Source organism: Nuphar pumila, chromosome 16 (genome assembly GCF_984573655.1).
Source record: "Nuphar pumila chromosome 16, dmNupPumi1.hap1.1, whole genome shotgun sequence".
NCBI lineage: Eukaryota > Viridiplantae > Streptophyta > Magnoliopsida > Nymphaeales > Nymphaeaceae > Nuphar > Nuphar pumila.
The window spans coordinates 19,668,927-19,688,939 of NC_143264.1; the positions used below are offsets into that span (position 1 = coordinate 19,668,927).

At 37.8% G+C, this 20,013-nt stretch overlaps 1 protein-coding gene across 1 annotated transcript; it reads right to left on the reverse strand.

The window, feature by feature from the left end:
* Positions 1 to 470: 470 nt before the first annotated feature.
* Positions 471 to 6,899, reverse strand: LOC149813060 (UDP-arabinopyranose mutase 1-like). The gene is made up of 4 exons (XM_089992223.1): positions 6,439 to 6,899; positions 2,093 to 2,343; positions 1,755 to 1,923; positions 471 to 1,052 (listed from the first exon to the last, which is right to left on the reverse strand). The coding sequence occupies exons 1-4, from the start codon at positions 6,754 to 6,756 to the stop codon at positions 702 to 704; spliced, it is 1,089 nt and encodes a 362-aa protein (XP_089848349.1). The 5' UTR covers positions 6,757 to 6,899; the 3' UTR covers positions 471 to 701.
* Positions 6,900 to 20,013: the final 13,114 nt, after the last annotated feature.

Here is a 20,013-nt window from a genome sequence, read left to right on the forward strand (position 1 = left end):
CCAATCACTATATTTATTTGCTACCCACGAGGGCAATTAGGAACTAAGTCTAACTTCTGGCTTACGGGAGATCCGTTTGTTTGGTAGGAGCTGTTAGTGCACGCCACCATGTGTTGGGACGTTGCAAGTTCAAAACCCAATGGTATGTTGTGTAACTGATGGGGTCTGGCCAACCCCAGTTTACCTTTCAAAAAAAAAAAACTCCTAGGATTTATTAGTTACAACGCATGGGGCAGGAAGCCACTTTCGCACAAAAGCCCCTCTATGAAAAGCTCATTTCTAGCAATATAAAAACAAAATATTGTCCTTGATCAGCTTGTAGAGCTTCTTGGCTTGTAACAAGCCTGGGCTGGGCTCAGCTCATGACGAGCTCACGAAATGATGTCACATTTCTCAAGTAATTGAAACAAGTTTCTTATGGAAACAAAGATCATAAACCTACAAGCATCATTGAGCCGAATGCAATGTAATGAGAAAGAAACTATACGAAATTATTGTACCCTCCAAAACAAGAGAATCATAAGGTTACATTACATTAATTCAAATCCATCCGCAAAAATAAATCCAAGCTTGAAAGTAAGCTTGGAAAAAAATAGAAATACGTCTTACCATATATAAAAGAGGACCTAAACAAAATGGAAGAGTAAAATGGATCTTCAAATTAAAGCTGAATTTTCCCTAGAGCATGCTACTAACTGATTCTACTTTGCCTTCACAGGTCCATTGGCAGCAGCCTCAGCCTCAGGTTTACCTGACGGGTTGAGCTCGTCCCAGGCTTCTATCCAGGTGACCATGGCATCTGCTAGCTTCAAGAAGTAGGGATCAACTTTCCCAAGCTTGTCCTTCACCTGCTTGGAGAGCTCAATGTAGCATTTCTGGACGGTGGTGCACTCCTTTGGAAGGGTGGCAGATTGGAAGAAGGGAATGATTTCCTCTTGCCAGAAGATGCCCTTGTACTCTTTCTTCAAGTTGACAAAGGGGTTACTGGCTTTGCTGTGCCAGATGTAGGGCAATCCAGTCTTCACTCCAAGACCCAGGTGATCACAGATAACCTGAAACATTGACCCCAGTTATTAACTTATTAACTTTTCTTAAACAACAGAAGTCCGGTTGGAAACATATCAGTGTAAAGATGTTCAGTCAATTTTGAGTTATTAACCTTTCATCCCCGCACCCGTGTGTGTGTGTGTGTGTGTGTGTGTGTGTGTCAGAGAGAGAGAGAGCAATACTAGTCCCCTGCTGCCACGAGTCTGGAATTCCCTTAACTGCCTGCTGCACAAGTCTCTAATTCCCTTAACGTGGAGATTGCCAGATACAATCTTTAAGCATCTAAGCCATTTCCCAAATCTCTAATACGGTGTAGCTGAAAACTTATTTTCCCACAAACAAAATAAAAACTAGGTATATGGAGCTGGTCAATGGAAGCAAGATGCAAGTTCAGACAGCACTTTCTAAGGGTACTTTTAACTAATGATAAAAAGTAAATTGGATGCAAAGAAGTTTTCAGTCACAAAGAGATGCAAATGAAAATTGTTTTCTGTTCCTTCTGAAAGCAGAATGAAAACTAAATCATATCAAAACGTTGCTTTCACCTTTTGTTTTTAGGTTACCTTGTCATCTAATGCTTCTAAAACATTTATGGACAATGAAACCATCACAATTGCACAGAGTAAATGAAGGGTGTCGAAAACAGACAGTTACTAGCTTCTATTAAAAATAGTACACATTCAAACTGTAAGCAAACATATATTAACCTTGGTGCACCAGCCTGCCCACATGTCATCATAGCGGCCAATTGGTTGACCATCACCCATTAAGCCAAAATACATGGCTGGACCAATCAGATCACGGTTGAATGTCAAATTCATTCCACACATTGGGAACAGGGTACTCTTGGGGATTGTCATTACAGCATCCACATATCTGGTAAAGGAAAAGAAAGTCAAGGAGTCCAACTTCAGTAAATGGGTAAGACTAAACAAACCTCAGGCCACTTATTTAGGCCAGTGGATTTGCCGGTATCAACCACTCCAAGGATCCAAGAATGGTAGAAACAATACTAGCTGCCCATGAGGTAAAACTAACTTGTTACCTGGTATTTCTTTCAAGAGGCTTGACAAGTTGGGTTGGAGCATCATAGTCTGGAATGTTGAGCCAGAGGCCATGGGAGACAGCTGTAGGAACTCCTTCACGTAGGCTGAAAGGGTAGCCACGAACAAAATCAGCACCATCACGGTATGGGTCATACAGTGTGTTGAAGAAGAAAGGAGTGGATGGGCTGAGGATATTCTTTATGTGCTGCTCCAAAGCATTGATCTCTTTCCCAGATGGATCTTTAGCAACCTAATTCAAAGCAACATACCGTGATTCAGATAATTGAAATAAATAATTAATCAGTGACGTTAGCAGGAGTCCACAGTCAAATTTATGTTGCTATATTATGGTAACAGCTACTTCAGGTTAGGCTCATAAAATGAGCTAGTCAAGACTCACATGAGCCTTCTTAATCTCATTAAGCATAAAGATATGAGTGACAAATAGGGGCTCAGCTTGGGTAGCCTCATTTAGAATATAACGTACATCCTTTAAATATTATGACTAGCATACAAGAGGCGTGAAGTTTGATTCCTCTTTTTGACAACAACATTTCAGAATATAAAGATTTATTAGAAATAATCTCTTCTTAAAAATGAGTCATCTTGTGATTGCTTCAAGATCGTGGAAACCATGCCCAAGTGTACAGTAAGCCCTAGCTTAAGTTTAAGCTGGCTTCAAGCCACATGAACCGAGCCTGAATGGGAGGTGACACTCAGCTTGTTCACCTCATTTACCAATCTCGTCAGAATTTATCAAATTTGTCATCTAGGGTAAATTGCTGACATAAAACACTTTTTAAGAATGTTTTTTTTTTCGAAAAGGACTTCTTTCTTCTTTAAGAATGTTACAGAATATATTAACATGACATACATGGTTTTAAAAGTCCAGGAATCTACTCAGAAGTGTGATACAGTATAAATTTAAAAAATAAATATTCAAGGACAATCAAGTCTTCTCCTTTAGTTGGCTGACTCTTGAGACTGATTTCATTAAGCATTCTAACATCTGTTTATTCATATGTTGACCTATGATGAGTCGCGTATATTCATAGAAATTCTTGGTTTAGAAATGGGTTGACTTGTGCCTAGTAGGGATCCAACTATGTAACACGGACACTTCTAAAAGGTCAACGCACCAGTGTCGCACCAGCGTCCATGTGGGTGGGACACTTGGACACGGCTTCTACAGTGTCAGGTGTAGTCATCCACACCGAGGTCCATTTCTACCCAAAACTGGACTCAGTTAACTCTAACCAAGTCCAATTTATCTATAGTATATACATAAATATGTATACACATATACACGATATATATATACACACACACACAAATTTTTTGAAACTGCCATGTCACACCGTTTGCACCCACACTTATGTGACATAGGGATCCAAGAACCCAATCCATATTCAAGCACTGAGGAAAACATGTACAGTAAATAGATTACAAATTTTTCAAGTACTAACAGTAGCAGAGATGTCATATTGAGATGCATTACGCAAAAGCTTCAGCTCAGCAGAACTATCAACAACCAAGAAGCTCAGTCCAGAATTGTTTCTAAGAGCTTACAGGAGGAATTAGTTCCACAAAGGTTTGTGAACTTCAATGAGCTCAAAGTTTGAATTCCAAGGCGATAACATGAGAAATTTTGCCGTAGAAAATTATACAAGATTTGCTGTTAGAAAAAACCAGGTTAGAGGGTATTTGTAATTTTGTACTCCCACTGGTAATAACCAAACTAGCACATACAGTAGCAGGTCAAAAATCTTGGTACAGTCCATGTCAAACTAATGATCTGGATAGTGGAAGCCTCTAAAATGAAACCCCATAACACTGCCTACCAATGTAAATAAACTGTCTCCACTGATCAAGAACTTCAGTATAAATTGCTTATGACCTATACCAATGTACTGTGAAGAAAAATGCACCAAAAGACTAGCATTTAGAGAATGTGAAACAAAACTGCATCGTCTAGATGTACTCTCTACCATAAAAAACAGTGTTGTAAGTATTGTACCTTATCATTACTTTGGTCCCAATCGATACGAGATACGGGTGTGTATCATACATGTATCAAGTGTATCTTACGATACACAATTAGTGCATTTTATGTTGCCCTCAATTCATTTTTTTTCCTTTTTCTTTTTTGAAAATATATAAGACTTCTTAAAGTGAGTTTGTGTTCATTCCTAAAGAACTTGAAGAGTGATTTGGAGCTTGATTTCTCGCAAGAAGAAGTCTTCTTCTGCAGTTTTGTTTGAACTTAAAAAAAAAATGGTTATGTAAAATTTTTAAGTACTGAGAAACACTTTTTATGTAAACATGCACTGTTATGGATCTTATGACTTGTTAGTTTAGTGTTTATTATTTCAAAATTTACATTTTTCTTATGCGATATGCATGCCATTCATAGCATATTATCCTGATTACGGAATGTTTGATGTCTTATGCAACTAATAATTGTTTGATATGTGATATTATGGTTTTATTTATCATTGTTTCTTGTGTTATGATTTGTTTAGAATTTTTTGGAGGTTTTCTATTAAAATTTTATGATATTTTACGATACGATACAATACGGTCTTAATTTGGGCCTGACCGATACGGGTAACTATACGATACTTACAACCTTAATAAAAACAACTGCCCATATTTTTCTGACAAATGGATAACCATCACAACATGGTAGCACCAAAAATAAGCATAGATTAAGCCAAAAAAACCAAAACTAATAAGGACGAAATCTATTAACAAACAATGATCAGTATAAAAGATAAAACAATCATACAGCCTGGATTCCTTGAACCCATCTTCATTATGTAATCAAGAAAGCTACCAACAACAACCAGCAAGCAAAATCATACCACAACCAATACACAATGTAGTGAAAATGGAAAAAGAAAATACAGAAACAAAAAAGAAGAATCATTATACCTATACCTTTTCAAGACAACCCACCTAACCTATCATTGAAGTATACAAAGTTAACAACCAGTTGACTAAAATTTTTGTATCTCAAGAAACTGTTTGAAGTAAACTGTCAGTAGATATGTCTCATAACTGACCCGGAAAAATAGGATATGAATTCATTGGAAGCCCGTTTTAGAGCAATATAAAGAAACGGAAATTCAGGTAAAAAGAAAACGGAAAGCCAGGGCTTAAACTCCTTTCCTGTCTAGTCAGCAAAGGAGAAAATAAAAGTAAAAATAAAAAACGGAAATACAGGGTCTAACATCCTCCTACATTAAAGCAACGAAAAGGGAAACATGAACTCAAACGAGAAACGGAAAACTAGGATCTGATCCATTAACTACATTAGAAGGTCAGCATGAAACAAAGACAAAAACGCTCGGATCATGAACAAAATTGAACATAACCAAAGAGTATAATAAACCGTAGGTTGGCAGCCAGATCTGGTCGATATATTCATAAGAGAGAAAGAGGGATATTCAGACTCCAGTACAAGATCAAGATCTAACTTTCGAAAAACTAGAAGCTCTAAAAAATAGAAGAACAAAAAGTCAAGAGAGGGATATTCAGACTCCAGTACAAGATCAAGATCTAATTTTCGAAAAACTAGAAGCTCTAAAAAATAGAAGAACAAAAAGTCAGGCACTGCCAAATTCTTAGGGATCAACAACCACCGACCTGGAAAAAAGAAAAATAAAGAAAACATCGTTCTGCTCAAAAAAGAAAAAGGGAAATCTCAATATCTAAAATCTCCATAGATCCCCAGGCACATCTTAGAAAGATCCAAAATTTTGAGTTCCACATAAAAGAAAGGTAGCCAAAAAAAGTGGGACAATCATCACAAATCAATTGAAAAAAGAAAACTAATAAATTTTTTGCTCATAAGAACTTAAACTTCAGAAATCATATGAAAAACCCCAAAAGACATGCGCAAAGACTTGCTTGCATGAACACGTTACCCTCAATGACTAGGAAAAATGAAATTCAGCCTCTCAGCCAAGAGATCAGAACCCCGACATAAAACAAACAAATCAAATTCCCCTCAAGAAAAAGAAAATGAAAAAATGCAAGATCTACCGAAAGAAAAAAAACCCTAAATCCCAAAGGAAATCCACAAACCTGCTCCTTGAAAAGAAACCATTTTTCTCGATCCTACCGAAAACCCATCTCAAGATCAACAAAACCATCGGAAAGGAAACAAAATCCGATCTACCCACAAAAGAAACAACCCCCCAAAAACTAGAAGAACAACGAACAAAAAAGAAGACGAAAAAAATCCCCAATCCCCAAATAGAAGAAAAGAGGGTTAAAAGAACAAAGAACACAGTGAAGAAAGAAATCAATCCAGAGAAAGGGAGAGGGAAGGGGTTCTCACGAAGCAGTCGTCATCGATGGTGTAGATGTACTTCTTCTTGGAGACCAGGTAGCCGAAGCAGCGGCAGGCGGAGTCCTTGAAGGAGATGCAGGAGGCCCTCGGCCCCAGGATACGGTTGATATCGTTGCGGTTGTAGAGCTCGTAGTCGAAGCCGTCGGGGACCTTGATCGTCCTGGAGGGGTCGCCGTCCTGCACGATGATGAGGTGGTAGGGCTGGAAGAAGGGCCTCCACATCTCCAAGAAATCGAGGTTCCTGATCGTCGGGATCACGATGTCGAGCTCGTCCTTCAGCAAGGGAGTCACCGGCACACCCGCCATCTCTGTCTACTTCTTTCTTCTCTCTCTTCTTATTTTTCTTCTTACCTCAAGACAGAGAAAACACACCCCCACCAAACCAGAAGGAGAGACTACCCAATTGGGAGATCAGCGAGATCCGGTTTTGGGGGAGGGGAAGGGGGGTGGTGGTGGAGTAGAGGGAGGGAGGAAGAGGGGTTTTAAAGGGAGTAGGGGAGAGAGGAATAATGGGTTTTAGAGAGAGAGAGGAACAAGTGGGTGCACTTGTGGACTTTTACTTTTCTACAGAAGAGAAAGGAGAGGGATTTCCGGAGCGGGGACGCTTTTCTTTTGAGAGAGAGAGTTTGGGAGTAATTTTTTGGAGTGTTGATGGAATCTTTTCTTGGTGGGGGAGTGCGAAAGGATTTGCAGCCCGTAGGAAAGGAAGCAACAAAGAAATTGTTTTCTAGCTCGAGGTAAAATCTACCGAACAATTTTTAAAGAGAGTGAGAAAGAAAGGTGAAGAGGTAGGGATTTTTTCTCTTACAGAGACAAAAAATCGTTGGTAATTAATTGGGAATATGGTTCCTTACTTTTTAGAGAGAGAAAGTAAAGGCAAGGGATAGGACCGTAGAGGGATTTCTATTTTCTGACAAACAAGGGGATGAATTTCTTGCTTTTTAAAGAGAGTGAAGTCAAGGGGCAAGAGGGATGTCTATTTTATAGAGAGAAGTAAGGGGAGGGATTTATTTTTTAGAGAGTGAAGGCAAGGAGCAGGAGGGTTTCTATTTTCCAGAGAGAGAACGAAGGGGAGGGATTTCTTACCTTCTAGAGAGAGAGAGGGTTGGGAAGAAAGAAAGGAAGGGCTGGGCGCGCGCGAGGAAGGCGCGTTGTAGGGTTGGCCGTCACGTGCACGGCGCTGCGGCTCACGCGTCGCGGGGGACCCTTTCAAAATGGGGTGAACGTTTGCCCGAGATGAAACGACTGTTTTTATGCTTCAGGTTTCCATTATTGACGGATCGAATCTCTGGTGAAACGGGAAGATTCCCACGACCTTTTGACCCCTTGATTCCTTTCCCCACCCCTCATTTTAAGCTATCGTTAAGTCATCTCTAAAGCTATAACCCTTGGTCATGTCATTTTTGAGAACCCATTGTTGCAAGTTGTTTTCATCAAAACTGACGCTTTAGCAAGATATGTAAGACTTGAAGATGTGCAGACATGGCCGAACCCAAGTCTAAGGACATACACATTTACCAAATAAATAGCCATGAATAAATTTTTTATTCACAACCTCTAACCTTCCTTTTGGTATGCTGAAATCTTAGTTTTATGTAATTGTTCATGTATATTCAGCCGAAGACACTTTTGTATCACTTGAAAGGGTGCTCACACGAGACATGTGCAATAGAAAAATGCCCCTTCAACTCAAAGGTTGAATCTCTTGGTTTCTAAGAAGGTATATAACTATACGTTAATATATATTATTATCTTATGATTTAATTTTATTTTATGTTAATTATTTAATTTGTTACATAGCCTCAAAATCGTTGAAATATATGTAACCCAACGGTTGCCTTAAGACCACAAATTTTCAACATCTCTCACATTGCCATAAAAAGCAATTTATGCTACCAAACCTTTAACTACATGAGTTGCATCTTACATGCCTTGCTTTACATGTTACAAGTTACAACAAAAAGAATATTTAATTTTGCTTCTTCTAATCGTCGAGATAAGGCATCGATGATACAATTTTTTGTATCTTTCTTGTATTGGAGTTCAAAATTGTACCCCATCATTTTAGTGACCCATTTTTACTGAAGCATTGTTGAGACACATTATTTCATGAGATACTTAAGGCTCTTATGATCGGGTGCAGACTATAAAATGTCTTTCAAGTAAATATGGTCTCTATTTTTCAAGTGCCAATATGATGACAAGCATTCTCTTCTCGTACGTTGACAAGGCCTTGGCATTCACTAGAATAATTCTTAGAATAAGGATGATGTGATGGTCTTGAAACCTTTGGGAAGGTAGGGAGGTTGGTTCAACAAATACATCATTGAATTCGACAAGAATCTTATTCATTTCGAGAAGAACCACCTCCCCTTCTTTGTCAGTGATTTGATTCTTCGCATTGATCATGCAAAGGAAGGCCTCTTGAGAGCTTCATCCAAGCTTACTTCATCTTCTTCCTTAGGTCTATGAGCCTTTAGATTATATCATTTTCTTGGCTTTGTCAAAACATATCTTCATCTTGCTAAAATTTCACTTAACTTTTCTAAGGTTTCAGAGCCAACTTATTCTCATCATCACATTGGTGCATTTCATGGAAAACACATATAGATCTAATTTAAACATGGATCCTTGGAGACCTAGCTCCACATTGTGGCACACACTAGTGCATTTGAGATGGTTGTCATCCCCAACCATAACATGAAGAGTGGTTGCTCCTTAGCATGGCAACCCGTAGCTTGCACTAGATCTTTTCTCACAAGGTCGTCAGTCGACCCAATGTCGATGAATACTTCTACTTGTTGTTTATGAAGATGTCCTTTTACCCTCATAGAGTTTGGGTTGGATATACCAGTAAGGTCATGGTAAGAGATTTCATGTCCTTGTTTGTATTCCTCGTCGGTTTCACCATTGTCATACACTTGTTCTTCTTCACTTTTGTCTTTGCTTTCGCATACAACTAAAATTTTGAGTGATTTCATTTGTAGCCTGGAGTCTATTTTTTATCACAATTATAGCATAGACCCTTGCTGCGCCTATATGTTATTTTGGTCTTACTAATAAAATTGGTCTTCACCTTGAAACCAAATTTTGTTTTGGCTCCCTCCTCCTTGCTTGATTTGCGGTTTCCTGGCCCATTAGGGAGTCGACTAGGCCTTTTTATAAAGAATGACTTTCTTAATAGCTCTTCCACCAACCTAGCTTTCATGAAACATTCTTCTAGGGTCTGTGGATCCAAAGCCATGAGCTCAACCCGAATGTCACCCCTAGGTCCTCCCATGAATGCGCCTATCAAGGCGATTTCAGACCAATCTCTGCAAAAATAAATAAGTTATCGAATTCTAATTGATATTATTGGACAAACCTTTTTTGCTTGATGTTTTTTATTTTTACATTATAGTCCATATACAATAAGGGTCCAAACCTCCTTAGGAGTTCCAAATAATATTTTTACATTATACTCACCCCAGCACGGTGCCAAAAATTCGGTGTCGATTTTGAAAATAATATTTTTGAACCAAGAATTGTGCACCAAATAATAATTTAAAACCAACTCTTGCACTTATTGTAGAGTAGCAAGTCGGATCGTCTCCTCAGGGAGTAGGACTAAGGCAACACAATTCACTTAAAAGCTCACTTTATTAATATCTCAAAAAAAAAATAATTACGCTATTCTTTAATTACAATGCTAACTAAAATAAAAAGGACAAAAACAATAAAAATAACTATTCTTTATACTAAGATCAGAGACCTCTAGCAAAAATCTAAGGAGCTTTAGGAAAATATTCTGACCACCTTAGCCCACCCTTCTCCTTTTTCTGACACAGATATAAAGGACCTGTAAAATAAAAATAAAGAAAAACTATACTATCCTATTCTAGACAGTTAATGAAATAAATAAACAATTAAAGGAATGAATTAATTAAATTTAACTAATAAAAATAAATAACTGAAATTAAGGACAATATAAGAATTGATGCAACTAACTAATCAAGAACTCACTAACTAACTTAACATGAAATTATCAAGCCAAGAAAGCAATAACTACCCAAAATTCAAGAATTGAAACTGAAATAAATCTAATCAAAGAAAAAGAGTAACTAACTAATAATCTAACAACTATGTTGCACAAAATTTAAAACAAAAACTGATCCAACTAACAAATTTGGAAATAATATAATAACTAACTATATGGCTACTAATATTTAATCTAATTAACTCATTCTATGGATTAAAAAGAAGAACAAGAATCAGCAACTTTAATTACAAACTATTCTATTTTAAATACAAGATTGAATTTAAACTAAACTAACTAAGCTGACATGAATAACTAAATTTAATCTAACTAATAAATTAAACTAACATTAAAGAAACTACTCTAAAATAATTAATCTAACTAGTTATCGATAAAAAGAATACTAAAACAGGAAATTGGCTATATCTAACTATTCTATTTTAATTACATAATTAAAATTGAAAACTAAACTAATTTAACATGAATGAATTAAATCAACTAACTAATGAATTAAACTGAAAATACTGCAGAAAAAATGACTAAAGGAAAATCAATATTAACTATTCTAAAACTGATAATTAAGCAAGGAATGAAATTCAGCTAAAATAAAAACTAAACATGCAATAATAACTAGAATAAATCAATTAATTTCTATCTAAATTTTGGAAATCAAATTCTGGAATTAAAATAACAAATATTTAACTAATTAAAAATTAAAAAATAGCCTATTCTAATCGGCTAACATAAAAACTAATTATTTTAATCTATTTTAACTATCGATTGTCTATTTATCAATAAACTAATTATTAACAGCAATTGAAACTAATCAAGACTAATTATTCTGCTGAAAAATAACAAGAAACATGAAACTAACAAGAACTAATTAGTTACTGAACAAAAATGAATGACTAAAAACTAGATCTAACAACACAATATTAAAAAGAATTAAAAATAATGTAAGAAACCCTAATCGGTTAGTATTAAAAATTCCTAATTAATTAAATATAAATAAATACCAAATATAAAAACCTAATCTAAATTAAACAAATCTAAATCTAAACCTAAACTGAACTAAAAATAATGTGAATAATAAAAAATCTAAACTACATGCAACAATTTTAAGTAAAACTGAATAATATGCATGAAAATTACAAAAATCGATAAAGACTAATGTTTGCCAAATTTTTATTTTATAAAAAAGTAAATCTAAACATAAAAAATCTGAAACTAATCTAAAACTAATCTAAAACTAATCTAATGATTGCAATTATAAAAATAAACTATTAAACTAACTAATACAGACATGTTTTACAAATCCAAACTTACGCGATAGGCCTTTTCGGTTAAGTTTTTCGACCCAGATGACTCAAGACTCGACAAAAATACCAACAAGAAAATGATCAGACCTTGGAAACTGACTCTAGATGACAAATATTATGACATATCAAAAATTCAAAGCAAAACTCAAAATAAAAATTATCAAGACTCAATTTTTTTATTTCTTTTTCTAAAAAAAATAAAAATAAAAACTGAAAAGTAGAGAGAGGGAGGAAGGCACACCTTAAGGGCTGCCCGACGAGTTTAGGGGTAGAAAAGAGCGGACTTATATCTCAGATCTTACGCCATGAACAGTTTTTTGTTGTTGAAATTTGTTCTTGACTGCAACATGATTGAAAATCGAGTTAACGAAGAGGAAGATCAGTGGTGGAAGAAAAGAGATCGGTCGATTGCAAAGAGAGAGTTCTCAACTACTGATCATGAAGGTAGATGGTGGTTCGCACCAAATCCGAGTTGTAAGCCTTCAGCCATGGGTACCTGCGACAAAAATGAATCCAAACAATGAAAAAAATACAAAAAATGAAAGAAAAGAAGGAATCTAGAAATCGTAGGCAAGAAAGAAGAAAGGGGGAATAATAAGAAATATAGAAAGAAGAGGGAAGGAAGGGTTTAGAGAGGGTGGCATGAAAACCTAGGCAAAGACAACTGAAACAAGGCTGGACATCCCCTATTTATAAAGATATTTTGTAAAAATTATAAACAAAGCCTTATTAAAACTATTTTCAAAATAGTACTTAAAACATTCTAAAAAATTTAAAAACTACCCTGCGCCACTTTCAAGTAGGATATTTTTTGTTATTTTTCTAATTGAATCTATGGACTTTGGTTCATATGGAATATGGATCAGATCTAAACTCTATTGAGAATAGTTTTGAATCGGAATTGGATCCAATTCGTATCGATATAAATCCGATTTCTCAAAAAATACTCTAATTTTCTCGTTTTAACTCAGATTCTGATGAAATTTGAATCAAAGCTCTTTCACACCTAAAACAACATAAACACAGGTACTTAAGCTATATAAACACATTCAAATGCACAAATTTATGATAATATGATATGAAATTTATGCATTATCATTTACCAATTAAATCAATTAAGAAATTTTAGCTTCTTAATTCCTAAGCATATGTACAATTTAGGTAACTATTGATTTTCCTTTCCTTATATGAATTCTTAAGTTTTACAGTTTAGTAACGTAGAAGTCTGACCACCAAAAAAAGCCCACTAAGGTAGGATGTCTCACCCTAGGGATGTCGCTTTCTAATTTACAAACTTTAGAAAAATATCTAATTATGTCTCTATTACTATTACTATGTAACCTATTTTTATTTTAGGAAACTTTTAATTTTTCATTGACTTTGGATTAAAGGATGTTCCTATAAAAAAAACAGATTTTTATAATGTAGGAATGTCCATCTAGGTTGGGCTCACAAAGGGGGATGTCCCACCCTATTGGTGTCACAAGCCTATTTCTTTCAATAGGCCAGCACGGTGCAATGGTCCTTCCTTACCGTCGTAAGCCTACTTATTGCTCGCTTACCGGTCGCAAAAGCTTGTAATCAGAGTGCAAGAGAGCAAGAGAGAATAGAGGAAGAAGAATTGCAATCACAATGAGGGTGAACAAAAGAAAGCTCAACACATTTGATTCATTCACAATTTTAGCCTATAGGCCTCTTATAGTTCAAGTATACGAGCTGCCCCTTTGGGATATTGATTCACCTGAACCGATAAGCTTACATCAAAGTCAACAAAAGCAAAACATATTCTAGATGCAACTTTATAATGTAAGTCATAAGGGAACATGCTCCCCCCTTCAAATCATGCACCGTCTTGGGCGCCATCTACTTCATGGTAAGCCCTGACTTCAACCGGGTAGCAGTTGTTTATCCGAAAAGTTGGCTCCCATATAGGTTCTCTTGTTTCCTCCCATTTCACTAGGTATTTCTTCGCTTCGACCAAGTAGTTGACCTTGTGGCAAAGGATTTGACTGATGTGCTTATCAGTCCGTTGTGTTGTCAGGGCCCTCTGCATGATGGAAGCGCATTATGGCACGCTATGTTATGTATCTCCGTCATCTCTATGGAACTGTTTGAGGTTGCACACATGAAACACCTGATACATCTTGAAATCTGGAGGCAACTCTAGCTTGTACACCAATTTTCCCACCTTCTTTGTGATGGTGAATGGTCCTTCTGATTAGTCTGCGGTGCCACTCGTGGAATATGCGTGTGCGACCAAGATAAAGCGTCACCAACACTTATTCCTTAACTTAAAACCCAGCGGGCCGACGATGCTTGTCAACCCACTTCTTCATTCTCTTTGCCACCTTGTGTAGGAATGTCTTTGCTAACCCATTCTGCTCATGCCAGTCTCGAACAAACTGATAGGCGAATGATGGCCTTCCCTTTTCTTGCACGACAAGAGTGTGCAGGGTCAGTGACTCCTTTTCACTTCGGATTGTGCCCATAGCTGAAGTTTCATAATGAATCAGTTGAACTTGTACTTGTCTGGCATGTTAGGCACCTCAAGAATAAGCTTCTGGAGCGTTCTGACATAGTCTTACAATGAACCAGTGTGTTTAAAATCTGACACCAGCTGGTAAGCCTGTCTTTGTGCATTCTTCGACATGAAGTAGTTGCGTAGTTCTATTTTGAATTCGTCAAAGGTGTCTGTCACGCATTGACCCATCTCCATGTCACTGCGTTCCCACCTCCACCAAGTGATAGCATCTTCATCCAGTAGAGCTGCTGCAACCTTAATCCTGAGATCTTCAACTGTCATATTTTGAATATTCAAGTAGTCTTCTACTTGGAACAAGAAGTTCTCAATGGCCTTGCTGTCGCGAGAACCATTGAACTTTGCTAGTCTTGGCACATCAATCCTTGACGACCTCTCACCATTTTTTCCATTTAGGGTCACTGTTCGCTATAATGTGCAATTTTTCAAGTGAAGATCCCCTACTTCAATCTGCAAGTTGGCCACTGTTGTCATCAACGAAGAGACCTGTTCAATCAGCAATATCAACTGCTCTTACAGGCTCGCCACCACATCATTTAGTATACCGAATGATTCAACTGTGCGTGAAATTTCTTCTTCATGCGAAGTCACATCTTCCACCGACTTGTTGATAGATGCAGCCATGTGCTCTTGGCCTCGAGGTGAACCCATCTCCTCAGCTCTGGCAACTGTCTTGCCTTTGGTGTTACACAAGTTTTGATAGGACACCATAATGTCTTGCTCACAAATCGTAGCCTGTCGACACGTCTGTCGACACTGACTTCGGAGTCTGTTCCTCAACATAAGAATGAGCTTTGGTACCACTTGTCACAGGCCTATTTCATTCAATAAGCCAGCACAACAAGACAATTCTTCCTTACTGCCATAAGCCTACTTATCGCTCGCTTGCCGATCGCAAAAGCATGTAATCAGAGTGCAAGAGAGCAAGAGAGAATAGAAAGGTTTTCATATGTTAATATAAACCTAATCATATTCATTAGGGTCATATTTCTTATTTTGTTGTAGTGGATAAAACATGATTATACGAGAGATTCTGTCGTTAGAATAAAAGTATAACTTTAACTCATCAGAGTTATATTCAACACCTCTATCTAATCTAATTATTTGAACCATTCTTCTTAATAACTCCAAACACCGTTTATCCATCACATCATAAACCTTAAATGGGGCAATTCAAGCCAACCTATAGAGTTGGTAAGAGAATTAGAACCCATTTTGGCCTTACGCCTCGCCATGAAACTAGGTTGACTGGTTGAGCTCAATTGAGTTTGAACTAATAGGACTTGGGGTCCATAAGAAGGTCTGGATCACAAGGCCCATCTAAAGGAGAGCAGATAAGGTCGTCATATTGTATATAACCAATCAACAGTCATATTCAATCTTCACCACACGTATCATTTAAATGCCCAAACGGTGTCACTTGAGAATGGCCAATGTGAGGTCATGGCATCTCCATCAAGTGAGATGTGCGGTGGGGATTGAATATATACAAAAAACCAAATTATATCCAATATGACCTGATCCGCTCTCCATCTAAACTACGTTCTTTGCTACTAAGGGCTTTCCTCTATCAGGGTATAATTCAATTGTGTATAAACTAATCACTAGGCACCAATATATTTTAAGACCATGTTTCCTCCATTTGTAGAATGATAAGCCTCGTGAATTGTAATGCCTAACTACCTAAAAATTTGAAAGTGTTGTAATGCCTAACTACCTAAAATTTTAAAGTTTCCTCTCAATCTATTGGTAAACAAAAAAGTAGTTTTGTCTATTTTTTTTAAAAGTCAAAGATCAAAAACAACGTGAAGGGCCCAATTGATTCATTTGTTTTTGCCTCTCTTTTTTTCAGGCTGGTCCAGGCCTTGCTAGGCTGCTTGGGTTGCCAAACTTACAGCAATAGGTAAGGTTGTCAACAGATCGGGTATGACCCCATCCTCACCGGCACCGGATCCTTTAGGGTCAGGGTTTGGTTACAAAGAAGGGGGTCTGATTCAGCTTAGACCCATGAGGTCTGATTATTAAATGGTTCGGGCATGGTTTAAGAAATTTTACACCAAACTCAGGTTCAACCCGAGTTCCAATTAAGATCCACAAAATTTTAAAATAAAAAACTTTAAAAAATGTATTATTTTACTGGGTATAGACCAGGTCTGGTTTATGTAATTCTCATTATAGGGTCTGGTTTTTATGTAATTCTTATTGGATCCAAGTATGGTTTTTCTTATGAAAAATCCGATTAGACGTGAATCTGGATCCGATACCCGTTTCACTTAGCCAGATCCAAGTTTGGACCCACCCATTTTAGCGGGGTCCAACCCGTTGACACCCCTAGCAAAGGTATATCACAATTCAGGTTCCTTACAAGTGATGTGCAGGTTCTAGACCATTTATCTCCTATATCATCCCAAACCTCTTTAAAATACATACTTGCATGTGTTTTTTGTTTAATCTAAATTTGCACATGCTTCATTTTGCTAGAAACATAAATATGTTTCATGTGTTTTTAACCCAACAAAAAAAAATCAACAACACATATTACACCAAAATATTGATTAATTATAAATCAAGAATTCTTGATAATTGGTTTGATCCAAAGCATGATTTTTAATAAATAAGCAATGACAAATGCATTTACATGTTTGGATTAAGCAAAAAAACTCATGCAAGTGACCTGGGATGGTGGGAGATAAATGGTTTGAAACCCTCACATTACTTTATATATATATATATATATATATATATATATATATATATATATATATATATATATATATATATATATATCCATTTTTTTTAAAAAAACATAGAAAACCAACATTAATAAAACTTGTCGCACCAATAAACTGCCTATGGGGGTGATGGAGACCATGACCAAACCTATTTATTAAATTCATCAGAAGTATAAGACTTAGGGCTGTAAGTGGGGTAGACTAGATCTGGTTAGGTGGGTCAGCTTAAGCCATTCGAGTTAAAAGACACGAGTTGGAAACCCGAGATGTGCATCTCTTGCATTAGGGCAAAGTCCTGTGCCAAGCTGAAGGCCCTGGTTCGAATCCCTCTGCCACATGGGGCCTTAAGAGATATCTGGTAGGGGTCTGCCTAACCCTAGCTTTAGCTAGACTATAAAAAAAACAGCAGCAAGCTCCCTACCAGCGGTGCACTTCACCTTGTGGTAGGACATATGGTAAATTTAAGTTAGCTGCCATACGTTTCTGATTTTTAAAAAAATACCTCACCTTTTCAGAATTTGCTCCATCGGCTGCCTGTTTTACTTTTACCTTTTGAAATTATTGATCTGCCTTTTAGAGCGTGTTTGACACACTGGACAAACACCGGCGCCCAAATTGTCCATCCGGGATGCATTTGTCCAGAAATTGCCAGTTACACCTAAATCAACGTGTGGGAACAAAGCGGTCCCTGCAGGAACTGCTTTGTCCCGTGTTTGAAATGTGAGACAATCTCGCATAGGACCACGGTGTCACTGCTGCGCGTATCAGACAGGGCTTTAGTTAAAAAAAACAGGGAGCTACGGAAACTAAATTATCAATTTTAAGAGGTTACAAGAGTTAGGTGAATAAAAAGTAACTGGGGGCAATCATTTAAATCAATTCTTCAAAAGTTTAGCCCCTATCTTAAATATTTGGAACCTGATATGGCTAAATGCAAATTGTTTGGGTCGGGATGGCAGTGGACAGGAGGAAAGCGGGGTCCTATTCTGTCTCGCCCCGTTTGGACAGGGGATGAAGGGCATGAAACGGGGATGGAGGCCGAGATGAAGGTTAAAATCCATCCCCGTGCGGGGATAGACTTACGCTTTCACCCACCCCACCCCGTCCTGATCCTTGCCTTGCTCCACACCGCTCCATGCCCATCCCCTAATCCTTCAAAAGGATGACAATAGACCGAGGGAAAACGGGGCCTTGACCTGCCTCACCCCCGTTTGGACCTAGGATGGAAGACATGAAACGGGGATGAAGGCAGGGGTGGAGGTTAAAATCCATCCCCGTGCAGGGATAGGGATGAAAGTTTGGATTTTGAGACGGGGCGGGAGTGGAGACCTTGCCCCCCCCCCCGCCACCGATCTATTGCCATCCCTATACATAAACTGCTTACACAATTTTTTTTTTTGGTGTCTCACTTTCAAAATTTGAGAATAGTTCTTACCAGGAAATGCGGTCATTCTTCTAATTTGTCATTTTTTACAATGGACCGCAATCCCACAGACACCATTTGCAATCTTTGAGGTAGGGATGACAGTGGACCGGGGGAAAGCGGGGCCCCACCCTGCCCTGTTTGGACCGGGGATGGAGGCGGGACGAAGGTTAAAATCCATCCCTGTTCAGGGATGGACATACACTTTTCTTTATCCCTGCTCTGACCCGTCCCCATCACTTTTCCCCCAATATCTCAACCCTGCCCCGCCCTGTCTCCACCATGATCTTTGCCCCATCCTCGCCCCGATCCATCCCCATCACTTTTTCCCTGCCTCGCTCCGCCTCATCCCCGTTTGAACGGAACGGAAGATGGAGGACATGAAACGGGCATGAAGGCAGGGGTGAAGGTTAAAATCCATCCCCACCGGGTATGAAGGAGGGGACGGAGGTTCTAATCTTGAGGAAGGGCGGGGGTGGAGACCTTGTTCCCCGCCCCGCCCCCAATGCCATCCCTACTTTGAGGCACTAACCCTAGGCATCACATGAGGCGTATTGTTTAGGAGATGTAATTGAACTGGTAGAGATTATTAAATAAGGGGTCACATACACAGAATTCAAAGTCACAAAATATCTTTGGACTTTACAAAGGCTTCCGATGACAGCTAAGGTCTACTTTTACTTCCAATGACATTGTGACTTGTGTTACGGACAAACAGGTGTCACTCTCTAACTTTCATTCAAAATATTAGAGAATTGTACGTTGATGGTGCCACGTGTTAGTTAAATATTTAATGAGGAAAGTTAGATGGTTTTCCCCAATCATCCAAAAGAAAAAGCAAGATTGGTGAATGAGATGAGCTTGTTTTAATCAATCTTTTAAGTTTTTTTTTTTTGCTAATTTCTTTAAAGTTGATTGCTATTTTTTTCCCTCTCAATAAAAGATAAAGCAAAGAAATGAGCTCTATATTTCTTGTACCAAAATCAAGCTCGATAACTAATGTATTGATCAATTGTTATATGATATATCTTATAACTGTGATAACTTATGCAAGCAAAGCCAAGATGAGAAACTCATATTCCTAGCTTTAGAGTTTTAAGTTGCCAGCACGACAACCATAGGTATGGCAGTCTAAGCCAGCGCCACCAGGTCTTCATGTCGAGTGCAGTTTGTTCGGGTTATAAATCCAAAAAAAACTCAGCACAATTAACATTACAAGCTTATAACGAGCCGAGTACTAATGCTTTCTTTTTTTTACAAATTCAAATGACTGAATTATGACCCGAACTGAGCGGAGTTAGGATTTAGCTGAATTCATTTTTCTAGCGCCTCACAGGCTTGAAACACATCCGACCATGGACCCATCATTTTTTTTTGAAAGGCAAGTTGAGGTTAGGCACACCCCTACCAGTTACACTATACCATTGGACCAAGGGCAGTCAACTTTTGGATCTGTAACATGACATGAACTCCTAACTGGATGTATGGGAATAAGAACAAAGACCCTACCCTTCAGGTTTGGATTGAACCAAATA